This window comes from Leucopleurus acutus, assembly GCF_964270905.1.
Source record: "Leucopleurus acutus genome assembly, chromosome: 3".
Lineage (NCBI taxonomy): Eukaryota > Metazoa > Chordata > Mammalia > Artiodactyla > Delphinidae > Leucopleurus > Leucopleurus acutus.
Window position 1 is genome coordinate 13757601 of NC_139145.1, and position 24865 is coordinate 13782465.

Genomic DNA, 24865 nt, shown 5'->3' on the forward strand with positions numbered 1-24865 from the left:
GAGAATTCTAACCACGCAAAAGTGGAATAGTAAAATGAACCGTCATCTACTCATCAGTTATAAACTCATGACCAATGTCTTCAGCTATAAGCCCTCCATGCCCTCCTGTTTCCTCCATCTCAATTACGGTGAAGCACATCCTGGTCATCAGATCAATTAATATATTAATGTTTCAGCATATTTCTCTGAAGGATATGGACTTTATTTTTTACTTTTTATTTATTTATTTTTTTTGCGGTTCGCGGGCCTCTCATGTTGTGGAGCACAGGCTCCGGACGCGCAGGCTCAGCGGCCATGGCTCACGGGCCCAGCCGCTCCGCGGCACGTGGGATCTTCCCGGACCGGGGCACGAACCCGTGTCCCCTGCATCGGCAGGCGGACTCTCAACCACTGCGCCACCAGGGACGCCCGAATATGGACTTTAAAAAGTGCCATCGGAAAAAGAAAGTGCCATCGTTAAACTAAAGAAATGGGCAATTCCTTAATATCAAAAAGTGAGCAGCGGCATACTTTTTTTTTTTTTAACTTATTTTTTTGGCCATGTGGTGCGGCATGCAGGATCTTAGGATGCGGGAACTTAGTTCCCTGACCAGGGATCGAACCCGTGCCCTCTGCGTTGGGAGCACGGAGTTGTAACCACTGGACCACCAGGGAAGTCCCAGTAGCAGTATAAGTTAAACAAGAAAAAATGTAAAAGTCGTACAACTTGAATTTTCACAAGCACGATTGAGTATGATTTTCAGTGTCTGTAGCTCTGTCAAGTCATCTCTTAGAAGTTATGAAATGTCTCTGACAATGTATTCCACACATCCCAGTGAGGGTGCTGAGGAGAGAGCTGGAGCCTGGCTGGGCTACTTAATGCAGGATCTCTGAAGTCCAGAAGAAACCGAGAGGGATTTAGAGGGGTAGTTCCAGCTTTGACACTTAAGTGTCAAGGACCCTGAGCAAGTTCATGAATTCCAAGCCTCAGTTTTCTTATCTTTTAAGCGGGAGTTTTAAAAAATTTCCTCACAGATATGAGGGGGCATTTGAAATGATCATACAAATATAGTTATTAAGTATATAATATAAACATGCTATATACTTGTTATCATTATGAAACGGTGGATAACAAAATGTAACATTTCTTTAGAGCACCCGGCACCGGACTGAATTATTTGCATACATTATCTCACGTATTTGAACGTGTGCCCAGTATCTTGTTTGGCGCTTAGTTGTCATTTTCACTCCAACGTGGTTTTCCCGTTCGTTTTCGAGCTCAAGGCCAGAGAAGTTAGGAAAGAGCATAGGTTGGCACAGCACCCCGATGGCAGATCCGGGATTGGAGGTGTGCCCTGCGCTGTTAGATCCGGCTCCCTCCTGCCGGCCTCCAGGGCACAGGCCCGTCTCCAGCCTGACTGCGCTTGGGCCTCAGGTCTTTCCGTAGTGCACAGCTCCGCCCCTTCGAACTCCACAGGATTCCACCTCCAGGCCGTCTCCTCTGAGCCAATCACCGTGGTCCCGGGATAACGGGAGGCGGGAATAGGGTGGGGCTCTCACGAAATTGGCACCACCTTCAGCCACTGGCATCAGGACATTTCGAGATGGACGGCGGGGCTATCCAATAGGCGTGAAGCAAGGTCCGGAGCGAGCCAATGCGGTCGGGAGGCGGGGCTCAGTTGTGTGTAGAAGGAGGCCGGGGGATTGTCGCCGCTTTCGCGGCCTCTGACGCGTGGAGCAGCTGCCTGAGTCTTCGGGTGCAGCATCGCTACTGCCATGAGCTACACAGGTGGGCCCGGCAGGGTGGTGTGGGGTCGGGTCCGGGAGGGGAGGGACAGGGATGTGCCAGAGCCGCGCCGGGCTCGTCCGTGCCTCCCCCGGGGCTTGGACACTGCCCTCTCTGCGGTCACAAAATGGCGCCGCAGGCCCGTCGCCTCAGTTTCGCGCCCCTCACGTCTAGGCGTCTTAGTTCTCTGTGTTGGCAACCTTGGATCCCGGCTCCCGGCCGCCAGAAGTCTTGGCTTCTGTCGTCTGTGTCCGTGGGCCTTGGCCTCGGCGCCTGAGATGTCTCTTCCGTTCCTGGCCCAGCCCCCTGGGTCCTCGACGCCTCAGGTCGCCCTTTCTCAGGCCTCGGCCCTTCAGGTCAGTCTGCTGACTCGGCTGCCGTCGCCATTGCCATACTGTTTCCCGCGCAGTTTCCGTGCAGATGCCGCAGCTGTCCGCATCAACCCCCGCTTTTATCTGCCTCAGGCTGGGAGAGGCGCCAGGCCCGGCGGGGGGATGAATAAATCAATATATGAAGGCTTTGGGCTGAATGGGAATCTCGCGTCCTTAGGGACTGAGCCTGAGCCTTGTGGGGAATGGCTAGCTTCCGCGTTAACTCATTCCACACCTGTCAAATTCATCGTGTCGGGGTTACAAACATAGTATATATCGTGGGCTGGTCAGTACCTTGAGGGGGTCGCTGTATAACATGGGGTGGTTGGGGACCTCTGAAGAGGTGACATTTGAGCAGAGACCTGAATGGAATGAGGGAGTAAAGGATATCAGGGGGCCTTCGACATAAAGACGCAGTGGCAGGAGCTGCCTGACTTGTTAAAGATCAGCCAAGGCGATCAGTGGGACTTGAGCTAAGGGGAGAAGGGGGGATGATGAGATTAGAGAAGGGGCCATAGGATATGCTTGGGTGATTTCAGATCATCCCTGGATGAATTCAGAGGCTGCCTGGGTTTGCCTTGGGAATAGCTGATGAGGCTTCTCAGCCAAGAGCCTCCCTTGTAATGCGGGTATTACAGGCGTGAGCATGTGTGGTTGTTGGGCAACCAGCATTCTACTTGGAATGTTTTTAGGACTGAGAATGGAACCTGAGCCTCTGGGGCTGCTCTATAGGCTGCTTTATATTGGCCTAGACAAGAAGGTAGTGTTAGCCCTCCAGGTCAGGAGCTTGGCAAGAACTCCAGTTTTTAAAGCAACCATCCCTTAGCCCAGTGGTTCTCAACCGGGGGCAATTTTGCCCTCCAGGGGACACTGGCAATGTTTGGAGACATTTTTGGTTTTCACTTCTTGGGGTGGGAGTGCTACTAGTGCATCTAGTGGATAGAGACCAGGAATGCTGCTAAACATCCTACAGTACACAGGATGGCCCCACTGGAAAGAATTATCTGGCCCCAAACATCAGTAGTGCCGAGGTTGAGCAACCCTGCCCTAGCATTTGTGTACCCTTCCTGGTTCAGGAGGAAAGTCAGTAGGGTTGTTGCTGACATATCTGGAATTGAGATGTGATCCTTTTCACCAAATCTTACTGAGATCTGGAAGACAGTTCTGTGGTTATCAGGGGCAGGATTGCTGAAGAAACCAGGGATAAATGGTGGGGGGCTGTGGGGTAGCTTAATAATGGACCATTTGTTTTTTTGTAGACGAGGAAGCTGAGTTTAGAGAGGTCACAAATGGCCAATTCTGAATTTCAACTCCACATCTTATAGGCTGTAATTCTGGGTTTGAGTGGGCACTGAGGTAGCCAAGGTAATGAGGTAATGATTAGTTTTTCCTTGATTTTGATCAACTGAAAACCACAGTAGCTTTATAATGTGAGTCTTTCCCTTTTAAGAAGCAGACCACCGAAGTCAGAGGCATATAGGGACTTCCCTGTGGTCCAGTGATTAAGACTCCACGCTTGCACTGCAGGGGGCACGGGTTCAATCCCTGGTTAGGGAACTAAGACCCTACATGCTGTTCGGTGCAGCCAAAAAATAAAGTCAGAGGCATTTTATGTCACATTTCAGACAACTGTTTGCCTGTAAGGAGAACTTCTGGAGGCCTTGAAACAAATGTTACCATTATTAGTAAGCATAGAAGGTGATTAAAATAATTTATCTTTTTGATAACTTGTCCATTTTTTGAACCTAGTTTCTTTATGTGTACTTGAGAAGGAATGTTCCATCTCCAGCACTGAGGGGGGGAGATTGGAGCAGTGGAAAAACAGGACAAAAATTCAGAATCAGGTCTTCAGACAAAGGTCTGAAATGCTACTAATCTTTTTATAGGAACATTTATTATCTCACATATTTTCTGTGTGTTAGGAATGCACAGGTGGTTTAGCTGGATGGTTCTGGCTTGGGATTTCTCATGAGGTTACATTTTGGATGTTAGCTGGGACTGTAATCATCTGAAGGCTTGACTCAGGCTGAAGGTGACTCAAACTCATGTGGCTGACAGGTTGGTGCTGGCTGTTGGTTCCTATACCATCTGGACCTCTCCACAGGCTTACTAGAGGGTACTCACTCTGTGCTGGCTAATTTCCCCCAGAGTGAATGATCTAAGAGAGAGCAAGGTGGAAGTCTCAGAAGTCACACTCAGTCATTTTTGCAATACCTTTTTGGTTACACTGGCTATCTCTATTAGTTTGGGAAGAGACAACATAATGTCTGGAGGCAAGAATCATTGGAGGCCAACTTGGAGGCTGGTTATCACCAGATGGTAAAGGTTGGGGGCAACCTAACCCAGTTCCAATTGTCCTCTAATTTTTGTCACTTAATATCATTTCTTCAAAGAATCCCCTTCTAAAAAAAGAAGGAAAAGAATAAAACTGAGAAGCTTTGTGTATTTTTGAGCAAAAAAGATGTCAGAGAGGCTGGCCAAGAGGGAGGGGCTATGATACAGAGTTATAAATCCATGGTCTGACCTTTCACTTTATATGACCAAAAACTTGCTTATTTTATTTTTTCACTCAGAGCTTATTGTATTTTTTTTACTTGGAGTTTATCAAGCTGGTAAATTGAACTAAGAAGAGAACGATATCGCAGCCAGACAAGAATTTGTTCGTAATTGGAGCATAACTGGCTAAGGAAGGTCCTGCCCTGGAGACAGTATTGTGGAAAAGAATATTAATGTGGGGAGGACAGGACTAGAGCAGTTTGCCGTTGAGCTCTGAAGGTTTGATGGATTGTCTTTCCTTTCTCCCCGGGGAGAATCAGGCCCCCTCTCCCCTGAATATACATAGATCTTTTGCTCCATGGCTTTCGTGTACTGGGTTCCAATATGTATTTCTGTTAGCTTGTGGTAGGTTCCAGTTGCAGCTGCAGTACATACCAACCACATTACCTAAAGTCTGGAGCCATTTTGCCAGTGGCAGTATTGCTGAACAGACAAGTTTCCAGAAGCTAGTTGAGCAAACGGTGGAAAAGCCCCGTGTAAGGTACTTTTTACCCTGTGAGCCTTCCCCACAGGTCAACCATCTTTAGAATGCTTTCAGTGTTTCTTGTGTGCAGTTATTGATTATCAAGGGTTAAGATTTAAGTATCTCAGGAAGGTCTTGGGTCCCTGGAGGGAATTTATTCCAGTGTGCCCTCTTTAATTAGGGAAGGTAAAAAATGTTGGATTTGTATACTTCTCTCACTGGCTCTCTCATTCCCCAATGCCCAGTCTCACTTCTCTCCTCTGGGAAGTAAAGATAAAGTGTGGGTCCACTGATCCTTATTTGAAACCCTTGGAGCTGGGTGTGTTTTGGAATTCTAGCTTGAGAGGACATTCCACAGCACCTGCACTGGGGTCTGGGGCAGCACCTTGTAATTAAATGAAGAAAGATAAAAAATATCCTCACAGGTCAGTTTTGCCCCAAAATGAGTGTTGACACCACATTTGAGGAGAACACTTGGTTTTCAGACCTTTTTGGAATTGCAGGGTTTGGTTTTGAGTCCTTTTTGGAATTGCAGGGTAAGGGTCTTGGCCCTGTTCCTTTTGTTGGCTGTGGTGAGGATGAAATGAAATAATGCAGATAAAGCTCTTAGCACCCTGCAGGGGAAACACTTGTTAAGTTGTTGGCTGTCATCTTTGTTGCTTCCCTCTTAAGAAATGAACATGATGTGTTGGTTTCTGCTGCACTGTGAAGTGAATCAGCCATGCGCATACACACATCCCCTCCCTCTTGGACCTCCCTTCCCCTCCCCCCTCACTTTCTCCCAAACCATTTTCATTATGACTTACTGCCTTCAGCCTCTTCCTTGTCCAGTATTGCCTGCATACCTGCCTTTTGACCTGAAGGGGCTGCTTTGATCATATCACTTGTTTAAAATTCCATTAATCGTTCATTGGTAATTCCAGAATCGAGTTCAAATTTAAAGGCATATGAGGTCTCCTCCATAGATTGCTCTTTTCCCCCTTCCACTGTGGTCTCCCATTTTTGTTTTACTGAAATGCTTTAGTGAGCATGCGTCTTTAAAAATCTTAATTCACAGTTCTGATGCTGGAATGTCCTACCTTCATCTCCCAGGTTTTCACAGTTACAGTTGTCCTTTAGGGTTCAGAACAAATCTCACTTTCACCTTGAAGTCTTAATCTCTTATCCATGGGACTGTCCCTTTTCTGAAATCTCCTATGGCTTATGTTAACTTTTATTCACTTAGTGTTTTTCATTTATTGCTTTTATTGTATTTTTTCATGGTTGTATGTGATCTTTCCAGTTGTATTGATTAAATACATACAGATATATATATATTTACATAGATGTATGTGTGGGGGGGTGTCCACACATACATAAACTCCAAGGACCATATATCATCCTTAGCAGATATTGAAGTATTGGAATTGTTTTCTTTGCCTTCTGTGTGGTGGAATTAAAGTAATGGTAACGAGGGAGGGCTACTTTATTGCTGTAAGAGTACTTTTTCTCATTACATTCACAGAAGAATGTACCTTGTTTTATTCACTAATCATAAGATGAAGGTGTGTAAACTGACTTCTCTATCAGTTTGAAACTTTAGATAATGCCTCTATGTCCTAATTGTTTTTTCTGTTTGTGTTTTTTTTGTTTTTGAGGTTTGCGGGCCTCTCACGGTTGTGGCCTTGGCCATGGCTCACGGGCCCAGCCGCTCTGCGGCATGTGGGATCTTCCCGGACCGGGGCACGAACCCGTGTCCCCTGCATCAGCAGGTGGACTCTCAACCACTGCGCCACCAGGGAAGCCCTGTCCTAATTGTTTTAAATGTTTAAAGAGGACAAGCATATAATGTTGCTTAACATGAAAAATGTTATCAAGTGGAATAAAGACTATTTGTTGTTAGAGAAAATCAATTTGGGGGAATTTATTTAATTGAAAACAAAAATATAAGTATTTTGAAACCATTCTTTACCATGTGTTTCTTAACCATGATCTGTGGAGTCAATTTTATTTAATTCTTGAGACCTGTAAAAAGACCTGTATAGAAAGACCTTGTTTTTTCCCTACTCTGAGTATACTAAAATTAAAGAAGATATGTTTAAGGACATTTTCCTCAATGTAAAGAAAGTATTTGCTAAAGTAAAATTCTCTTTCACAATAAGTTGAAGATACATAGTTGATACACCTTTTGCCTTATGCACTGTGAATGTTAAATCCACATCCTAAACTTAAAATATTTGTGAGTCCTCCACAGGACTATTTGTAAATGTTTTATATACTAGTCTTGAATAAACATTCAGTATTATACCAAAAAAGAAAAAAGAAAAGAAAAGAAATGAACATGAAAGAGTGTCAACAAATATGTGAACGCCTACCCAGGGAAAGGTACTTTGTGTGTGCTTTTGTTGTAAATAAGCTACTGGAGGTTCTGGCTTTAATTTTTAGGTCATGAGTTGGCGCTGATGGGAACAGGCAAATATTGCCCCTTATGGTGTCTGTCATAATTTCAGTGCTAAGTGTAAATCATTTAAACAATGTTTTAAACGTGTAGTTTTAAAGATAGTGTCAGGATTCATCATAATCTGTTATAATCAGCATTTGAGAGCAGTAGTTTCTGGTAGAGGTTCAGATTTTCCTTACCTGGTACTAATTCATTTTAAATTGAGAAATAGTATGAGAGTTGAGAAGATAAGAAATTATATGTATAATCTATAATACTTATTCCATGTCAACATGCTAACCCCGATGCAATTGAAATTACAATTACCTTTGAGAGGTAATTGTAATACACACATTTTTTTATTGGAAAACTGAAAAATACAAAGCCGTTTCGGCTTCAGATTTGGGGGAATGGAAGAGGTATTATTTACCTTAACATTGTTCAAAACTGACCCCCCATTGTTTTTTGAATTGGAGCTCACCTTTCAGTGATTTGATATAAATATTTTCCTCATTCAACTGAATAATTTGGGTACCCATTTATCAAAACAGGATACTAGTTTGAAGGTTTAAAAGTGTTTATGCAATTCTTCTGGCATAGCAAGTTAAACATAGCCTGCCTTTCCATTGGTTAATATGTTCTGGAGGTGTAATTAAAGCGTTCAGAAGCTAGAGGTTTTGGTGGCTTTCCAGTGACGGGAGGGTCTGCCAGCCAGTCTCCACTGAAAGGTAGTCTTAGATCATTTTCATGCAACTTGTTTGGGAAAATTAACCACACTGTACCTCTGTTTAGGCTTTGTCCAGGGATCTGAAACCACATTGCATTCTACATACTCAGACACAACTGCTCAACCCACCTGTGATTATGGTAAGTGTGGGCCCCTGGGAATTGGAGGGTGCCTGCTCTGCCTTCTTCTAGTGGCAGAGCAATTTGGTGTTTATTAGTTGCCTTTAACTCTGCTGTCACACTGTCTTCTCCAAAGGCAAACTTGTGTGAAATGGTATGGTGGGCTCTTAGAATAGCCAGTGCTTCCCTTTGGGGAATTATGGGAAAGATGTCTGTTATTGAGCAAGCTGGAGTTCTTGGGGCTGTAAAAGATTTGTTCCTTTGACTCTTTGACATTTTCTTAGAAGTACCTGTGGTCTGTGACAAAGATCTGGCTTCAGAAAATCCCCTTGAGGGTCTGGGAAGGAGAATGGCCAATCAAAGTCCAAAGGATTGGTCTGAGCAGAAACCAAGCCATTAACTTAGCCCCAGGGTAGTGCATGAGACTCCAGTGTGGGAGAGGCTGCCTGTCTGAATCTAGCAGGCCTTTAGAGTCACAGTCAGGCCAGCAGGCTCCTCACACACAGGTTTGAGAGAAGGTTTCTCATTGATTTCTCAACTCTGGACAGACACACTAAATCTCTAATTCAGAAGTAGCCACGTGACAGGATCCATAGATGGTCTGTTGGTGTCCTTCAGCAGCCCAGAACTGCCAGTAAAGCTGTCCTTCTGTGATCTGTGACCCTAGTTGTCTGTCAAGAAGGAGCCCTCTTTAAAGGATTTTGCCTTGGTTACTGAGATGGGTTATTGGTTTTACTGCCAACGTCTAGGGAAAGACTAAGCCTACACAGTCACATTCCCTCAGGAGTCACTGATTAAGTGGACATAAGTAAGCTCCCTGAAGAATTAGCAGATAGTCTCGGGGCGGGGGCGGGGGAGACTTAAAATGTTCTGAAAATTGGGCTTCCCTGGTGGCGCAGTGGTTAAGAATCCGCCTGCCAATGCAGGGGACACAGGTTTCGTGCCCTGGTCCGGGAAGATCCCACGTGTCACGGAGCAGCTAAGCCCGTGCGCCACAACTAGAGAAAGCCTGCTTGCAGTAACGAAGACCCCTAATGCAGCCAAAAATAAATAAATTAATTAATTTTTAAAAATACTTAAAAAAATGTTCTGAAAATGAGTAAGGAGGTATCAAGGAGTTCATAAATGAGGAGAAACTTGGTTTGCATGGCTTCTCTGTCCTGCCCTCCTTGCCTCAACCCTTTGAATCAGACATAGTCCCACATCACACATCATTTTTGAATTATTTTCCCTCAGGTTTATATATTCTGGGTACAGAGCATTTTATCAGATGTGCCATTTGCAAATATTTTCTCCCAGATTGGAGTTTATCTATTTATTCTCTTGATAGTGTCTTTGGAAGAATACAAATTCTTCATTTTGATGAAGTCCAATTCATCAGTCTTTTCTTTGTTTTTGTTTGTTTGTTTAAGTCTTTTGGCCTCACCACGCGGCATGTGGGATCTTAGTTCCCGGACCAGGGATTAAACCCGTGCCCCCTGCATTGGCAGCGCAGAGTGTTAACCACTGGACCGCCAGGGAAGTCCCAATTTTTCCTTTAATAAATCGTGATTTCTGGTGGTGTATCTATGAAATTTATGCTTAGCCCAAGGCCACAAAGATTTTCTCCTAAGTTTTCTTTTAGGTGTTTCATAGTCCTAGGTTTTACTTTTATTTTGTGATCCACTTGAGTTAATATTTCTACCAAGTGTGCAGTATAGGTCAAGATTCTTTTTTACCTTTGTTGAAAATTAATTGAACATATATGTGTGGGTCTGTATCTGGCCTCTAATTCAGTTCCATTGATCTTTGAGTCTGAATTTCCTATAGTACCTTGCTGTCTTGATCACTATAGTAAGTCTTGAAATTTGTAAATGTGAATCCTCTGGGTTTGTTCTTTTTCCAAAATTGACTTGGATATTATAGTTCCTTTGTTTTTGCATATAAATTTTAGAATCAGTTTGTCAATTTCTATTAAAATTCCTGCTGAGATTTTGAGTTGAATGGTCTTGAATCTATAGATTAGTTTGAGAGAATTGAAATCTTAACAGTATTAAGCCTTCCAGTACATCAATACAGTATGCCACTTCATTTGTTCAGGTCTTTGATTTCTTTCATTGGTGGTGTAGTTTTTTTGTTTGTTTTTTTTCTAAGTGATATGGTCACTTCATTTAGGAATTAAAGAGAAGCTGTACATTCTTTTTTTATATAAATTTATTTATTTTTATTTATTTATTTTTGGCTGTGTTGGGTCTTTGTTTCTGTGCGAGGGCTTTCTCTAGTTGCAGCGAGCGGGGGCCACTCTTCATCGCGGTGCGCGGGCCTCTCACTGTCACGGCCTCTCTTGTTGTGGAGCACAGGCTCCAGACGCGCAGGCTCAGTAGTTGTGGCTCACGGGCCCAGTTGCCCCGTGGCATATGGGATCTTCCCAGACCAGTTCTCGAACCCGTGTCCCCTTCACTGGCAGGCAGATTCTCAACCACTGCGCCACTAGGGAAGCCCCAGTGGTGTAGATTTTTACACACAGATCTTGCACACATTTTGTTAGATTTGCAGCTAAGTATTTCATGTCTTTAGTGCTGTGGTATATGATAGTTTTCAAAAATTCAGTTTCCAGTTGTTCATTGCTGGTATGTAAAGATTTGATTTTTGTATATTGACCTTGTAATAAACCTTGCTTAGCTTACTTATTCACTAGTAACTCTTTTTTGTAGATTTTTTGGAGTAGTTTTACATAGACAATCATATTGTGAAGCAATAGGTATATTTTTACTTTTCCTTCTGGATCAGATTGCAAGAATAATATAATAGCATTTAAGTACCATTTTGAAAAACAGTCAACCAAGATTCTACCATTTTATATTTAACTTTTGTCAGCATAGTTACTTTAGGTAGTTGAATAACTTGCAGGTGGCTAGAATTGTGTCTACGGTTTTGTTTTGCTTACTGTTAGAAGCATTTCCTTGTGCAGCATAAGGCTTAGATTCTTTTTTGATGCCTATGTGATCTCACTGAGTAGGTTGGCTATAATCTGTTCTGATTAACTATTACCTTAAAGTTGAATGTTTACATTGTGTTCTTTTTTTATTTTTAATTTATTTATTTTTGGTTGCGTTGGGTCTTCATTGCTGCGCACAGGCTTTCTCTAGTTGCGGTGCACAGGCTTCTCATTGCAGTGGCTTCTCTTGTGTGGAGCGTGGGCTCTAGGTGTGTGGGCTCAGTAGTTGTGGTACACGGGCTTAGTTGCTCCGCAGCATGTGGGATCTTCCCAGACCAACGATCGAACTGTGTCCCCTGCATTGGCAGGCGGATTCTTTTTTTTTCTTGTTTTTAATATCTTTATTGGAGTATAATTGCTTTACAATGGTGTGTTAGTTTCTGCTTTATAACAAAGTGAATCAATTATATATATACATATGTTCCCATATCTCTTCCCTCTTGCGTCTCCCTCCCTCCCACCCTCCCTATCCCACCCCTCTAGGTGGTCACAAAGCACCGAGCTGATCTCCTTGTGCTATGCGGCTGCTTCCCACTAGCTATCTATTTTACGTTTGGTAGTGTATATATGTCCATGCCACTGTCTCACTTTGTCACAGCTTACCCTTCCCCCTCCCCATATCCTCAAGTCCATTCTCTAGTAGGTCTGTGTCTTTATTCCCGTCTTGCCCCTAGGTTCTTCATGACCTTTTTTTTTTTTCCTTAGATTCCATATATATGTGTTAGCATATGGTATTTGTTTTTCTCTTTCTGACTTACTTCACTCTGTATGACAGACTGTAGGTCCATCTGGCAGGCGGATTCTTAACCACTGCGCCACCAGGGAAGTCCCTACATTGTTTTCTACTTTTGCTCTTTTTTGTTTACTACGACTGTCTCCTTTTCTTTACTCTCTCTTTTTTTGTTGTTTCCTTTTTAAAATAAATTATATTCTTAAAATTCTCTTTTGTCAACTCTGGTCTCATCTCTGTGGATGGAAGTTAGTTCCGATGTTCTTCTGCAAGGATCAGGTCTCAGGGAGTCGCCAAAGAACGTAGTGTAGACAAAGATTTCCGCCCCCCCCAAAAAAGGGACCTGGTTGGGGAGCCCATCAGGGAGTCTAGGTTGCTCTGGGCATAGCAAGTAGCACATAGGGAGTGCTTGCCTGCCCCTGTCATAGGAGCCACCAACCTGTCCTTGTGTTTAGCGTTAATGCTCACTCCTGCTTCCTCTCCTTGTGCTTCTTTGCTCGTTCTGGCAAGTCCTCAGTAGCAGAAGCCTGGGGTGGGGCAGGGACATCCTATTCTGGCCTCACAAGCATAACCCCGATGGGTCTGCATTTGCCTCCCAGTCCTGTCTCTTTTTGAATAGCTAGTGTCCACTGTCCTGGGTGCAAACAGCCACGTGGCCAGGCTCTTGTTAGCTGCTGGGACTAAGTGCATTATTCCTTGTATGGCTCTGCCAGCCTCTCTTCTGCCTGTAAGAACGCCTCTTTCACCACTCACTCCTTACATGATGTCCAGCTGCTGTCCCTTGCTGCTCTAATTACTTAGTGTCTCCTTTAACACACAGTGCTCTGGGCCTGAGGAGTGCCCAGGACTGCCAGCCTCTGTTCTGTGTCCTCTGAGCATGATAATTCTTGAATAAACAAACGAATGAGAAGCCCTTGCTTTGGTTTCCCCAGCTGAAGAGGATTTTTGCTTTGTGAGCTCTAGCATGCCCACGGTTCATTAAAGTAGTGTTCGTCTAAAGTTCCTTGCTGGTTTCCAGTGTCTCCCCATTCGTTTGTGCAGTGGATTGAGGAGGAGCCTGAGTGTAGGATCTCAGCCTGCCCCCACCCCCCTTCATTCTGATTCATCTTCTCAGTGTATGCAGTATTGCTTTCCTGTGGCTGGATTCTGTTGTTCATCACACTGCCGTCTCACTGAGCTTGGTCCCCTGCCCTGGGATGAGCCTGACCTGTCTGTCTGCAGGGTAGACAGTGTGGAGTAGCGGGTAACTCTGAGGTCTCACCCGAGGCACTGGAAAAGCAGTCACCTGTTCTAATGGACTCCCTTAGGAAAGAAACATGTCTGCTTGACTCAGAGGTCCCTCTTGGCTTTGTACTTTGTCAGTTTTCAGTGGCTTTATGTTTCTGAAGGAATGGATTTTTCTTACATGCTGTAATAAAATCCAAAGCATATTTAGTTTATAATCCAGATTGTTTTCTCAACAGCTTTTCTCAAGCTGGGAGTGGTGTTTTGTCCCCCTCTGCTTATGTGTTCCAGCACAGCACACTCACAATTCAAGTGTTTGGTGGTTCTCCCTGTTAAGACAGACATTTAAGGGACTAGAGCAGTCAGTTTCTCTGCTCCATATGGCTTTGTCGGGTGATTTGATTGACACGATTTCAGAGTGGCTATGAGCTCTGTGCTGAGCTTCTTGTACAGCACAGTGTCGGTGTAAGGCACTGGAAACTGCTCTCCTCCTCCTCTGATTGGTGCTTAGCCAGGGGCAAGAGTAATCTTCCAATACTGGCTTTTTTTTTTTTTTTTTTTTTTTTTTTTTTTTTTGTGGTACGCGGGCCTCTCACTGTTGCGGCCTCTCCCGTTGCGGAGCACAGGCTCCGGACGCGCAGGCTCAGCGGCCATGGCTCATGGGCCCAGCTGCTCCGCGGCATGTGGGATCTTCCTGGACCGGGGCACGAACCCGTGTCCCCTGCATCGGCAGGCGGACTCTCAACCACTGCGCCACCAGGGAAGCCTCCAATTCTGGCTTTTTAAGGAAGGCGTATAGGAGCCAAATTCCTTAGCTGAGAGTGTTAGGAATGGGAGGTTCCTTAAATAGCAGATGGTCAGAACCACGAAAGGTCAGGCACCAGGGCAGCAGGTGGCCTGGGTCATTTATGTAGTGCTCTCAAGCTCAAGGCTTCTCAATTAGGGGAGGTTCAGTCTCCTGTAACCGCTCAGGTTCTAGGAATCGTTGTCTTTGTGCCTGAATTAAACTCTTACTGTATTGTAAGCAATTATAGGTGTAATTGTTCTTTTACTTTTTGTAGGATATGGAACTTGGAGCTCTGGGACAAACAGAGGCAAGTATTATACCCATGATCATTCTCCTCTCCCTTGGGATTGAACTGGTTGAGTCTTTCTGCCACTGCCCAGCTTAGCCAAGGTTTTGGGGTGGGGGTTGCCTTTGGGGGTCCCAGGTGCCCTGGAGCTGGCTACTCCTTCCCAGGAGGCCTTATTAGTATGAACTAGGGCCCAGCCAGCCTTAGGTGGCTAAGATCCAGTCTTGTCTCTGTGACCGAAGGTGTCCTTGTCTCCGTGTTTGTCTGTCTCTCCTCGCCCCCTCCATCTTGTCTGTCTTTCTGTCTCCCTCATTGCAGGCTACGAGAACTATGGTTATGGCTATGGCTATGGCCAGGATAACACCACCAACTATGGGTATGGTATGGCCACTTCAAACTCTTGGGAAATGCCTAGCTCTGACACAAATGCAAACCCTAGTGCCATGGGTAGTGCCAGTGCTGATTCCGTTTTGTCCAGAATTAACCAACGCTTAGATATGGTGCCGCATTTGGAGACAGACATGATACAAGGAGGCGTGTACGGCTCAGGTGGAGAAAGGTGAGTGGACACCTGCCTAGGTGCTGAGGCTCTGCAGGGTCACCTCCTGCCTATTGCCCCTTGGCGTCTCCCTCTTCTGAACTGCCTCTTACGTCTGCTTTCTCCTTCTTTGCTCTGCTGTCGGGGCTTCCCAGAGACTGCTTGGGGTCCAGTGCACTTCCCTTCTTTGGCCTGTGTCCCCTCCTCCCTCCACCCTCCCCAACTGCCTGATGGTGAGCCTCTCTTCCAGCTTTTAGAGAGAGGAACAAGCCCAGACTGGGCTGGCTTCACTGTACCCTCCGAGTGGCTCTTCTCAGGAGCATTGTTAAATGGCTCTTCCCTCTGGAGACAGCCATTTGACATTCTTCAGATACTTTACATCCTGCGCTCTGTCAGGGCAGGACAGATTGGGTTGGGTGTGAAGGGTGGGATGAACCCTTGGGGCTGACCACTGTGAGCTGCGCATCCCACATAAGGGACAAGGAAGATGTGGGCATGTCCTGACCACCCTTCAGTGCCTTATAAACATGTACCTGTTGAGCCTCAGAAGTGCCCGTGAGGAACTGTTGACATCCTTACTTTGCAAATGGGGAAAGTGAAGCGCAGGCAGGTCACACCTCTTGCCCACAGGCACCCAGGAGTAAATAGTGGAGCTGGGCCTCCCACTCAGATCTGTCCTACCCCACAGCATCATGCTGTGGGCATTTGTCATTGTCTGAAGTGGTGCTGGCCTAGAAGTTCTTGTGCCCTAGTGAGAGGTTTCAGTGAGGAGGGCACATGTATTTCTGGCACAGGTTGGAGTGGAGTGGCCTAATGGCTCCAGCTGACAAATGGGAGAGAGCAGAGAGTAAGGAGGGGCCTGGCCAGGCACTGATGGGGCCAAGTGAGGCACCAGGACCACTAGGGGGCAGAGGGTACCAAGGGGACTTTTGCTTGCATGGGCTCTGTAGCAAGCAAAAAGTGTTGGGGGATGCCCAGCACATCCCCTGCCTGACAGTCATAGTGCTTGGAGCTGAGGCTGCCAAATTGCAGGCAGGGGGTGGGCGGGGGGCCGTGCAGTTGGGCTGACATTGCTGCTGGTGCCAGCTGCCTGTGTACCTTCTTGTGGCAACCTGGAGCTGGAGAGCAGGGTTGAGGGATGGAGTGGCAATTAATTGGGTAGCACTGGCCTATTCTTTCATGCTGCTGGTGCTTCTTGACTACCCAGCTTTGGCAAAGAGACATGTGGGGTCTGGGCCTGTGGGTTGCAGCCATGGTTAGAACGGCTCTCTCTGGTGCCCTGTCTTGCGCAAGTAGAATGTTTGGCCTGCCTTCCCAGTTGCTGTGTAGGATGTGATTCCCTGTCCTGGGCTCCAGAGTTGATATGAGCTCATAAGAACTCTTTTTCTTGTCCCTGGGCAAGGTCACATTGTCTTTCCTGGCAACATTCCTTGTTTTGTCTTCCTTTTCCTTTCGAGTGGTGATGGGTTTTGAAGGGTTTGGCAGTCTCTCGTGGGTGTCATCAGCCCCAGTGGACAAACACTGATGTGCTGAACTGCCCATGTACTGCAGGATGCTGGGGTGCTTGGCTCTTCCCCTCAAGGAGCAACCTTGGGTGTTGTGACTGCCGCAGACACATGCACGTTTCTTATGGGCTGTGGGCTGTCTCTTCTCCTAACTGAGACCTACTTTACCCTAATAGTCCTTCTTAGGGTCCTCAAGCTGGTGTGGCCCACATGCAAGCTTGGGGACATCATCTGAGAGGCCCTTCTGGCTTCTAGAAGTCTGCTCCTGAGAGGCCTTTTAAATTGGCATTTCCAAATATTGATCCTCTGATGGGGATCAATGGGGTAGGTGCTGGAGTGGGTTTTCTGTCCCCATGACAGAGAGGTTTGGTGGCAGGCAGGAGCAGAAGGGTGATAGGACCTGAGGCCCTCCCTGATGCTTGCCACCTGCCCCTGCAGATACGATTCCTACGAGGCCTGTGACTCGAGGGCTGTCCTGAGTGAGCGTGATCTGTACCGGTCGGGCTATGACTACGGCGAGCTTGACCCTGAGATGGAAATGGCCTACGAGGGCCAGTATGATGCCTACCGCGACCAGTTCCGCATGCGTGGTGGCGACACCTTTGGCCCACGGGCTCAGGGCTGGGCCCGGGACTCCCGGAGTGGCCGGCCGATGGCCTCAGGCTATGGGCGTGTGTGGGAAGACCCCATGGGGGCCCGGGGCCAGTGCATGCCTGGTGCCTCCCGGCTGCCCTCCCTCTTCTCCCAGAACATCATCCCTGAGTACGGCATGTTCCAGGGCATGCGTGGCGGGGGCACCTTTCCGGGTGGCTCCCGCTTTGGCTTTGGGTTTGGCAATGGCATGAAACAGATGAGGCGGACCTGGAAGACCTGGACCACAGCTGACTTTCGGGTGAGTGGAGGAGGCCTTCCTGTTTTGTGACTGAGCAGAGCGAGGGGCCTGGAGCCATCCACCCTTACCCTGCTCCCTCTTTCTGACCCAGACCAAGAAAAAGAAGAGAAAGCAATGTGGCAGTCCCGACGAGCCCGACAGCAAAGCCACCCGGACGGACTGCTCCGATAACAGTGATTCAGACAATGGTGAGGCCAGGCACTGGCATAACCCTGTCCTCTGCCCCCTGGGGCTCCTGGGCTGAGCTTGCTTCCTCTTACCTTTCAGATGAGGGCACCGAGGGGGAAGCTGCAGAGGGCACTGAAGGCGCTGAGGCCGTGGAGAAGGGCTTCAGAGCAGTAAGTGGCCCCAGCCCTGCACTCTCTCTGTCTGTAGGTGAGGCCTGTGAACAGTGGATCGCCTGAGTCATCTCTGCATGCACACATGACTAGTACAAGGAGGTGGAGGTCTGGTAGAGAGCACAAGCTGCTGGCAGGCTGCCTAACCAGAGGTTGGATTTCCTTATCAGAAAAATGGCAGAGTGAGCCCTCTGTGCAAGGGCTGTTGGGAGGATGTGAGGCTCCTGGCTCAGTGCCTGGCCTTGAACAGGGCCTTGTCATTTGCAGCTGTTATGAACAGCTATACATGCTTTAACATTGAATTTTTGAAATTGTGTCTTAGGAAGGAGAAGACGAAGAGGGAAAAGAGGATGGGAAGGAAGAGGGCAAAGAGGATGCAGAGAAAGGTGAGTCTTCTGAGTGGCCTGGGTTCTGGGGTGGCTCTTCCAGGTGCTCATGGTGGGAGGGGTCCAGCCAAGGGCAGGGTTTTGGCAGAAACGTGTCCAGCTTGGATCCTCCCTTGTGTGGCTGGGTATGTGCTGGTAGGGAGTAACCTCCTTCTTCACCCCCTTCCCACTCTGCCCCTAATCTTCCCAGACCGAGGCTATGGGTGGCGATGGTCCCTGCCTAGTACACTGGTTTTGCCTTCAGGTGGGGGCAGCAAGCAAAAGTGTGGGGGAACCCCAGGCACACCCCCTGCCCTCAGGCCCTTAGTAACATGCAGTTCTGAGTCCTTAATGGCTGGTGTCCAAGCCGGGACCCTTGGTGCAGTTTTTACGGCTCTGGTTTGCGTGTCCTTTCCCTTAGCGCCTCCACAGCCCCTGTCGGGAGTCCCTGTCCCCCTATTCAAGTGATGAGCGCCAGCAGGTACCTAACCATAAATCCAGCCTCAGCCTACTGTTGCCGTGGTGCCCAGTGTGAGGTGGGCAGGGCCATGCAAGCTTTGGGGCCTTTACCACTTGGAGGCTGCTCTTAGGCCCCAGCTGAGGCCTTCCTGCATCCTGCCACCTGGGCCCTCTGAACTTGTGCCAGTGTCCCCACTGAGACAGCCTCTCTTTACCTTCCAGCCTCCCTGTGGCCCACTCTGCAGAGTATAGATGTCCTGGAGAGTGGTGGGGTCAGCACGTGTCCTCCCCTCTTCAGGGCCTAGGCCAAAATCACTCCCCACCCATTCCAGGGTACCCAGCCCTGCTCACAGCCAGAGGCCTTGCTCGACAGCTGCTTTCAGAATGGACCCTCTGGAGTAGATGGTGGATGATCCAGCCAGAGGCCACAAACTGGTAACTGTGCTTCTCTGTTCCCACAGGGGCCCTGAGCACCCAGGATGAGAGTGGCCAGACCAAGCGCAAGTTGCAGGCAGGCAAAAAGAACCAGGACAAGCAGAAAAAGCGGCAGCGAGACCGCATGGTGGAAAGGTAACCAGCTTCCCTCCACTCCTTTGCCTCTGCCTCGCTCTGGGGCTGCCTCCAGGAGAGCAGGGCCATAGCTCTGCTGCCTCACCGCCCTCTGGCCTCCCTTGGGAGCTGCCACCTGCTCGGCCGTGCATGGACCCTGCTTTCCGCCAGGCCCAGCTCCCAAGGCCTGATTCGTCCCTTGCCCCTCTGCGGCCGCCTGGCGACCGCTAGCGACTTTGGCCTGAGATCTGACACTGCTCACCACCGTTGCCCAGAAGCTCCAGCACTAGGTCACTCAGCGCACGAGCCCCGAGGTGCACTGGGGGCCTGATGCCCCTGCGGGAGGGGGCCAGCTCATCAGAGACTCAAGGTCCAAGGCGCCTGTGCCACCCCAGCTAGCTGCCAAGAGGCCATCACCGTGCTCAGGAGAGATGGCAGCACCTGTGGGCTGTGGCAGCCTCGGGCCTGCCCTCTGCCCTGCCCGCCGGCCCTGTCAGGCCGGGCCTGTCTGCGGCTGAGCCCTTCACGCCCCTTGGTCGGGTCTGTCTGCCCTCAGGGCTCCCGCACTGGCGCTTGCCTCCTCCTCCTCCGCCTCAGACTCTTGCTCTTGCTGGACCTTCCTCAGCCTCGCCGGCGCCTGGCCCCTGGGCTCTCCAGACAAAGCTGACCCCGTGGCCCAGATAAGGACGTCCGGCAGAGGTAGGGACCTGCCCCAAGGCCTCGGTGGCGGCTGGCCTCCTCCGCCCCTTGCCACGGCGGCCTGCTCCAGCCCAGGCCCCAGACCCCGGGCTTCTGCTGTGGACACGAGGCCCAGACAGAGCACCTCGCTCAGGTGACTCCAGGCTGCCCTCTGGCAGGCCGGGCGGGCGCCCTCCTTCCAGCTCAGACTGGTCTCTTCTCAGAAGAGGAAGATGAGGCAGCAGGTGCCCAGGCCTGCTTGCCTCCCATCCCTCCCGACACCACCCCCAAGCATTCTGAGCAAAGGATGGGCTGGGCCTTTCAGTCCCTCAGACCCCAGAAGGAAGATGCAGCACCTTTTCGGGCCCTGCCTCGGGACTGCGTACTCCACTCTGCACCTCAGGGCCACCTGGCTCACGCCAGGGCATCCTCCTTCCGGTCCCCAGCTGGGCCAAGTACACAAGCTCCTGCCCAGCCTTGGTAGAGATGCCCTCCGGCAACCTTCCAGCGACTCCTTGCCTGTTGCAGCAGCTGCTGCCTCAGGCTTCAGCCTCCTGCCTACGGGAAGGAAGAGCTCCTCCCCTGTCCCCTACGTTGCAGTAACTGCAGCCTGCAGACGTTCTGTCCCTCTCTACACCCAACCCCACTGGTCCTAGCCTGTCCCCCTGCTGGGACCGTACTTCACAGGCCCATGAGCAAGGCCTGTTTCAGGGCTCGCAGCTGGGTTGGGTGAGGCAGCAGCACTGTTCCCTGGGACCCTCTTGATCTCAGTCCCTCATTTCCCTCCTGTGGCAGGATCCAGTTTGTGTGTTCTCTCTGCAAATACCGGACCTTTTACGAGGATGAGATGGCCAGCCACCTCGACAGCAAGTTTCACAAGGAACACTTTAAGTACGTAGGCACCAAGCTTCCGAAGCAGACAGCTGACTTTCTGCAGGTGAGCCTTGGAGTGGTACAGCTGCTTTTACCCTCAGGACATAGAGCAGCCCACACAAACCTTAATATCTCCTTGGGATCTCCGGCAGGACTACGTTGCCAACAAGACTAAGAAGACAGAGGAGCTCCGAAAAACCGTGGAGGACCTTGATGGTCTGATCCAGCAGATCTACAGAGACCAAGATCTGACCCAAGGTGAGGAGGTTCCATCCCAGTCCTATCAGGCAGGGCCTCAGCCTTCCCTCCTCTGGTTCTCAGAGTGGGGTCACAACACCCCTCTGTTCCCCCAGGGAGGGTCACTGAGAACAGCCTCAGGCCCACGTGGAAGTGGCAGGGTGAGGTGAGGAGCTGGTCTGCTGTTTTCCCCCAACTCCTGGGTCTTTCTTAGGTGCCTGGGACCAGTAGCAACTCCCCTCCTTCTCCCCTCTACAGAAATTGCCATGGAACATTTTGTGAAGAAGGTAGAGGCAGCCCACTGTGCAGCCTGTGACCTCTTCATTCCCATGCAGTTTGGGATCATTCAGAAGCACCTCAAGACCATGGATCACAACCGGAACCGCAGGGTGAGTGGCTACCAGTGCCCTCCCACCAGCCTGTGGGTTGACTGGGTGAGGCCACTGGGGAGGTCCTGGGGTTATAGCCCCTGCTTGCCTACGAGAAACTGCAGGGACTGCAGGGCGCAGGAAGATGTAGACATTTCCAGCCCAGTTCAGTCAGCAAAGCTACAGAGAGAGGGGTGGGAAATGGGGACTCTGCCTGGCAGGTGGTGGCATCAGAGCTAGACCTTAAGAAGTAAGGTCTGTGGGATATGGGGACCTCCATGTGCATATGGGTCAATGGCCACATAGGTTCAGAAACCAAACAGGGAGAAGTGTATGGTGCAAGTGTTGTTGGAGGAAGTATTGGACACAAGGTTCACAAGGGCTGGGCTGAGGGGCCTGATCTTGCTCCTGTAGGCAGCAAAGCTTTTAAGTGGGGGACCAGTAGGATTAGAGTCGGTGTTGGACTAGAGACTTTGGGCACCTGTTGTGGGAGGGAGGTTGGGGATCAAGGAAGGGCTGCTGCAGTATCAAGCCAGAGGTATGCCTCCACCTTGGAGATGAAGACAGGCAGGATAGAAGAGGTGTTAAGGAAGTGAACAGGAGGTTGGCATGAGGGAGTGACCAGAAGTCTGGGATGTGGCAGATTTCTGCTTTAGCTGGTGGACAGTGTTGCTGCTATGATGGGGAGGGCGGTATATGATACAGGGAAAGGAGCGAGTTTGGCAAGAAATTGAAAAAATTCTGTCTTGCATTCCAGTGTATTCCCAGTGCCTATCACAGAAGCCAGAGTAGGTGGGGTTTTTTTGTTGTTGAATGGGTGACATCCTAGGTTAGAGGTGTCTGTTAGAGATCAAGTGAGGGTGGTGGGGCTTTGCAGTAGGGAAAGAGCTGAGAGGCTCAGGACCCGGTCTGGGCTAGAAAGAGAGTCTTGGGTGCCATCACCTGGAGGAGGCTGATGGGATTTATGAGCAGATAATAGCAGCAAAATGGTATAAGAAATAGCATTTCTCAACCTTTTTCCATGCCCATCAGATTCATCGCTGGTCTTTCTCAGTGCAGTGATTCTCAACAGTGGGATGGGTTTAGAGATCTGGCTTGGGTGGTTGAGGAGATTTGGGATTGGCATATGCAATTCAGAGATATGGAAAGATAAGGAAAATGTCCGTGGGCTTTGGCAGCAGAGAAGCTGTAGGGATCTTGCCAAGGTGAGATTCTTGGTTTGGGAGCTGATAAAAGGGGTATACCAAAAGAGAACAGAGAGCAGATTGTAGAGGCTGGACAGTGCATGGTATTAAAACTTGGAAAATCTGGATGAAATGAATGATAGCTAGCAAAAAATAAACTCAAAACTGATTCTAAAGCAAGTTGGAAAAAAAAAGAACAGCTGTAACAACCAGCAACTGTAGAGGGGATTGGAAGGGTGATAAAAGTTACTTTGAAGACACCAGAAGTAGTTAGTTTATAGAGATAGTTTCAATATAAACACTATATTTTTTAAAATTCCAGACTTAGAAGTGAATAAAAAGCTTCTAATTATTATTATTATTTTGGTGACAGCTTTATTGATATACAATTCACATACCATACGGATCATCCATGTAAGGTGTACAAATCAGTAGTTTCTAATAATATTCACAGTTATGCAGCTATCAGCACAGTCAATTATAGAACCTTTTCATCACCTCAAAAAGAAACCCATACCCTTTAGCTATCACTCCAACCCCCATGCTCCTCCAGCCTTAGGCGACCACTGATCTGTCTGTCTCCATGTATTTGCTTATTATGAACATTTCATAAAAATGCAATCACATAGTATGTGGTCTTCTGTGATCGGCTTCTTCAATTTAGCGTATGTTCAATGTTCTTCCATATTGTAGAATGTGTCAGAACTTCATTCCTTTGGCCTAAAAATATTCTCTTGTATGGACACATACCTCATTTGGTTTATTCATTCTTTAGAATTTGGATTGTTTCTACCTCTTGGCTATTATGGATAATTGTTATGATGCAAGTTTTTGTGTGGACATGTATTATCATTTCTTTTAGACAGGAGTGGAATATCTGGGTCAAATAGTAACATTTTAACTTCCTGAGGAACTGCCAGATTGTTTTCCAAAGTGGCTGTACCATTTTATATCCCCATCAGCAATATATGAGAGCTCTGATTTATTCATATCTCACCAACACTAGTTATTATCTGACTTTTTGATTCCAGCCATTCTAGTGGGTATGCAGTGGTATCTGTTGTATTTTTCATTCGCATTTACCTGATAACTGACTAATGATGTTGAGCATCTTTTCAGTGGCTTGTTGGCCATCTGTCTACATTCTTAGAGGTGAAGAAATGTCTGTTCAGATACTTTATTTTTTAATTGTGTGGTCTTTTTGAGTTGAGGGTTCTTTATGTATTCTAGATACAAGTACCTTATCAGGCATATGATTTGCGAATATTTTCTCCCATTCTGTGGGTTGTTTTTTTTCACCTTTTTAATGTGTCTTTGCAGCACAAAGTTTAATTTTTTTTTTTTTTGCATCATGCGGGCCTCTCACTGTTGTGGCCTCTCCCGTTGCGGAGCACAGGCTCCGTACGCGCAGGCTCAGCGGCCATGGCTCACGGGCCCAGCCGCTCTGCAGCATGTGGGATCCTCCCGGACTGGGGCATGAACCCGTGTCCCCTGCATCGGCAGGCGGACTCTCAACCACTGCGCCACCAGGGAAGCCCCAAAAGTTTAATTTTGATGAAATCCAGTTTATCTATTTTTTTTCTTTTGTTCCTGTGCTTGGGGTATCATATCTAAGAATCCATTGTCAAATAAAAGGTCACAAAGATTTACCCCTATCTTTTCTTTTTTTTAAATATTTATTTATTTATTTTTGGCTGCGTCGGGTCTTCATTGCTGCTCGCAGGCTTTCTTCAGTTGCAGCGAGCGGGGTCTACTCTTGGTTGCGGTGCACAGGCTTCTCATTGCGGTGGCTTCTCTTGTTGCAGAGCACGGGCTCTAGGCACGCAGGCTTCAGTAGTTGTGGTGCACAGGCTTGTAGTTGTGGCTCACGGGCTCTAGAGCCCAGGCTTAGTAGTTGTGGCGCACGGGCTTAGTTGCTCTGCGACATGTGGGATCTTCCCAGACCAGGGCTCAAACCTGTGTCCCCTGCATTGGCAGGCGGATTCTTAACCTGCACCACCAGGGAAGCTCCCCTATGTTTTCTTTCTCTTTTTTTTTTTTTCTTTTTTTGCGATACGCAGGGGGCCTCTCACTGCTGTGGCCTTTCCTGTTGTGGAGCACAGGCTCCGGACGCACAGGCTCAGTAGCCATGGCTCACGGGCCCAGCCGCTCCGCGGCATGTGGGATCTTCCCGGACCGGGGCACGAACCCGCGTCCCCTGCATCGGCAGGCGGACCCCCAACCACTGCGCCACCAGGGAAGCCCCCCTATGTTTTCTTACAATAAGAATTTTACAGTTTCGGCTCCTATAATTTTGGATCTTTGATGCATTTTAGTTAATTTTTGTATATGGTATAAGGTAAGGTTCAACTTCATTCTATTCCATGTGATTTTCCAGTTGTCCCAGCACCATTTGTAGAAGAAACTACTTTTTCCCTGTGACTGTTTTTTCTCATTTTCACTATGGCACCCTTGT

The 24865-nt window shown here is 48.2% G+C and overlaps 1 protein-coding gene across 1 annotated transcript in view; it reads left to right on the plus strand.

The window, feature by feature from the left end:
• Window positions 1–1675: 1675 nt before the first annotated feature.
• AKAP8L (A-kinase anchoring protein 8 like) overlaps window positions 1676–24865 on the plus strand; it is a gene marked incomplete at its 3' end in the record, with an annotated part of 29958 nt that continues 6768 nt past the window's right edge. The window contains exons 1-12 of the mRNA XM_082836650.1: window positions 1676–1768; window positions 8367–8441; window positions 14413–14445; window positions 14743–14983; window positions 16906–17359; window positions 17451–17547; window positions 17627–17697; window positions 18020–18083; window positions 18983–19091; window positions 20544–20685; window positions 20774–20879; window positions 21117–21247. Coding sequence (XP_082692776.1) covers window positions 1756–1768; window positions 8367–8441; window positions 14413–14445; window positions 14743–14983; window positions 16906–17359; window positions 17451–17547; window positions 17627–17697; window positions 18020–18083; window positions 18983–19091; window positions 20544–20685; window positions 20774–20879; window positions 21117–21247 — 1536 coding nt within the window. The 5' untranslated portion in view covers window positions 1676–1755. The remainder of the gene's footprint in view (window positions 1769–8366; window positions 8442–14412; window positions 14446–14742; window positions 14984–16905; window positions 17360–17450; window positions 17548–17626; window positions 17698–18019; window positions 18084–18982; window positions 19092–20543; window positions 20686–20773; window positions 20880–21116; window positions 21248–24865) is intronic.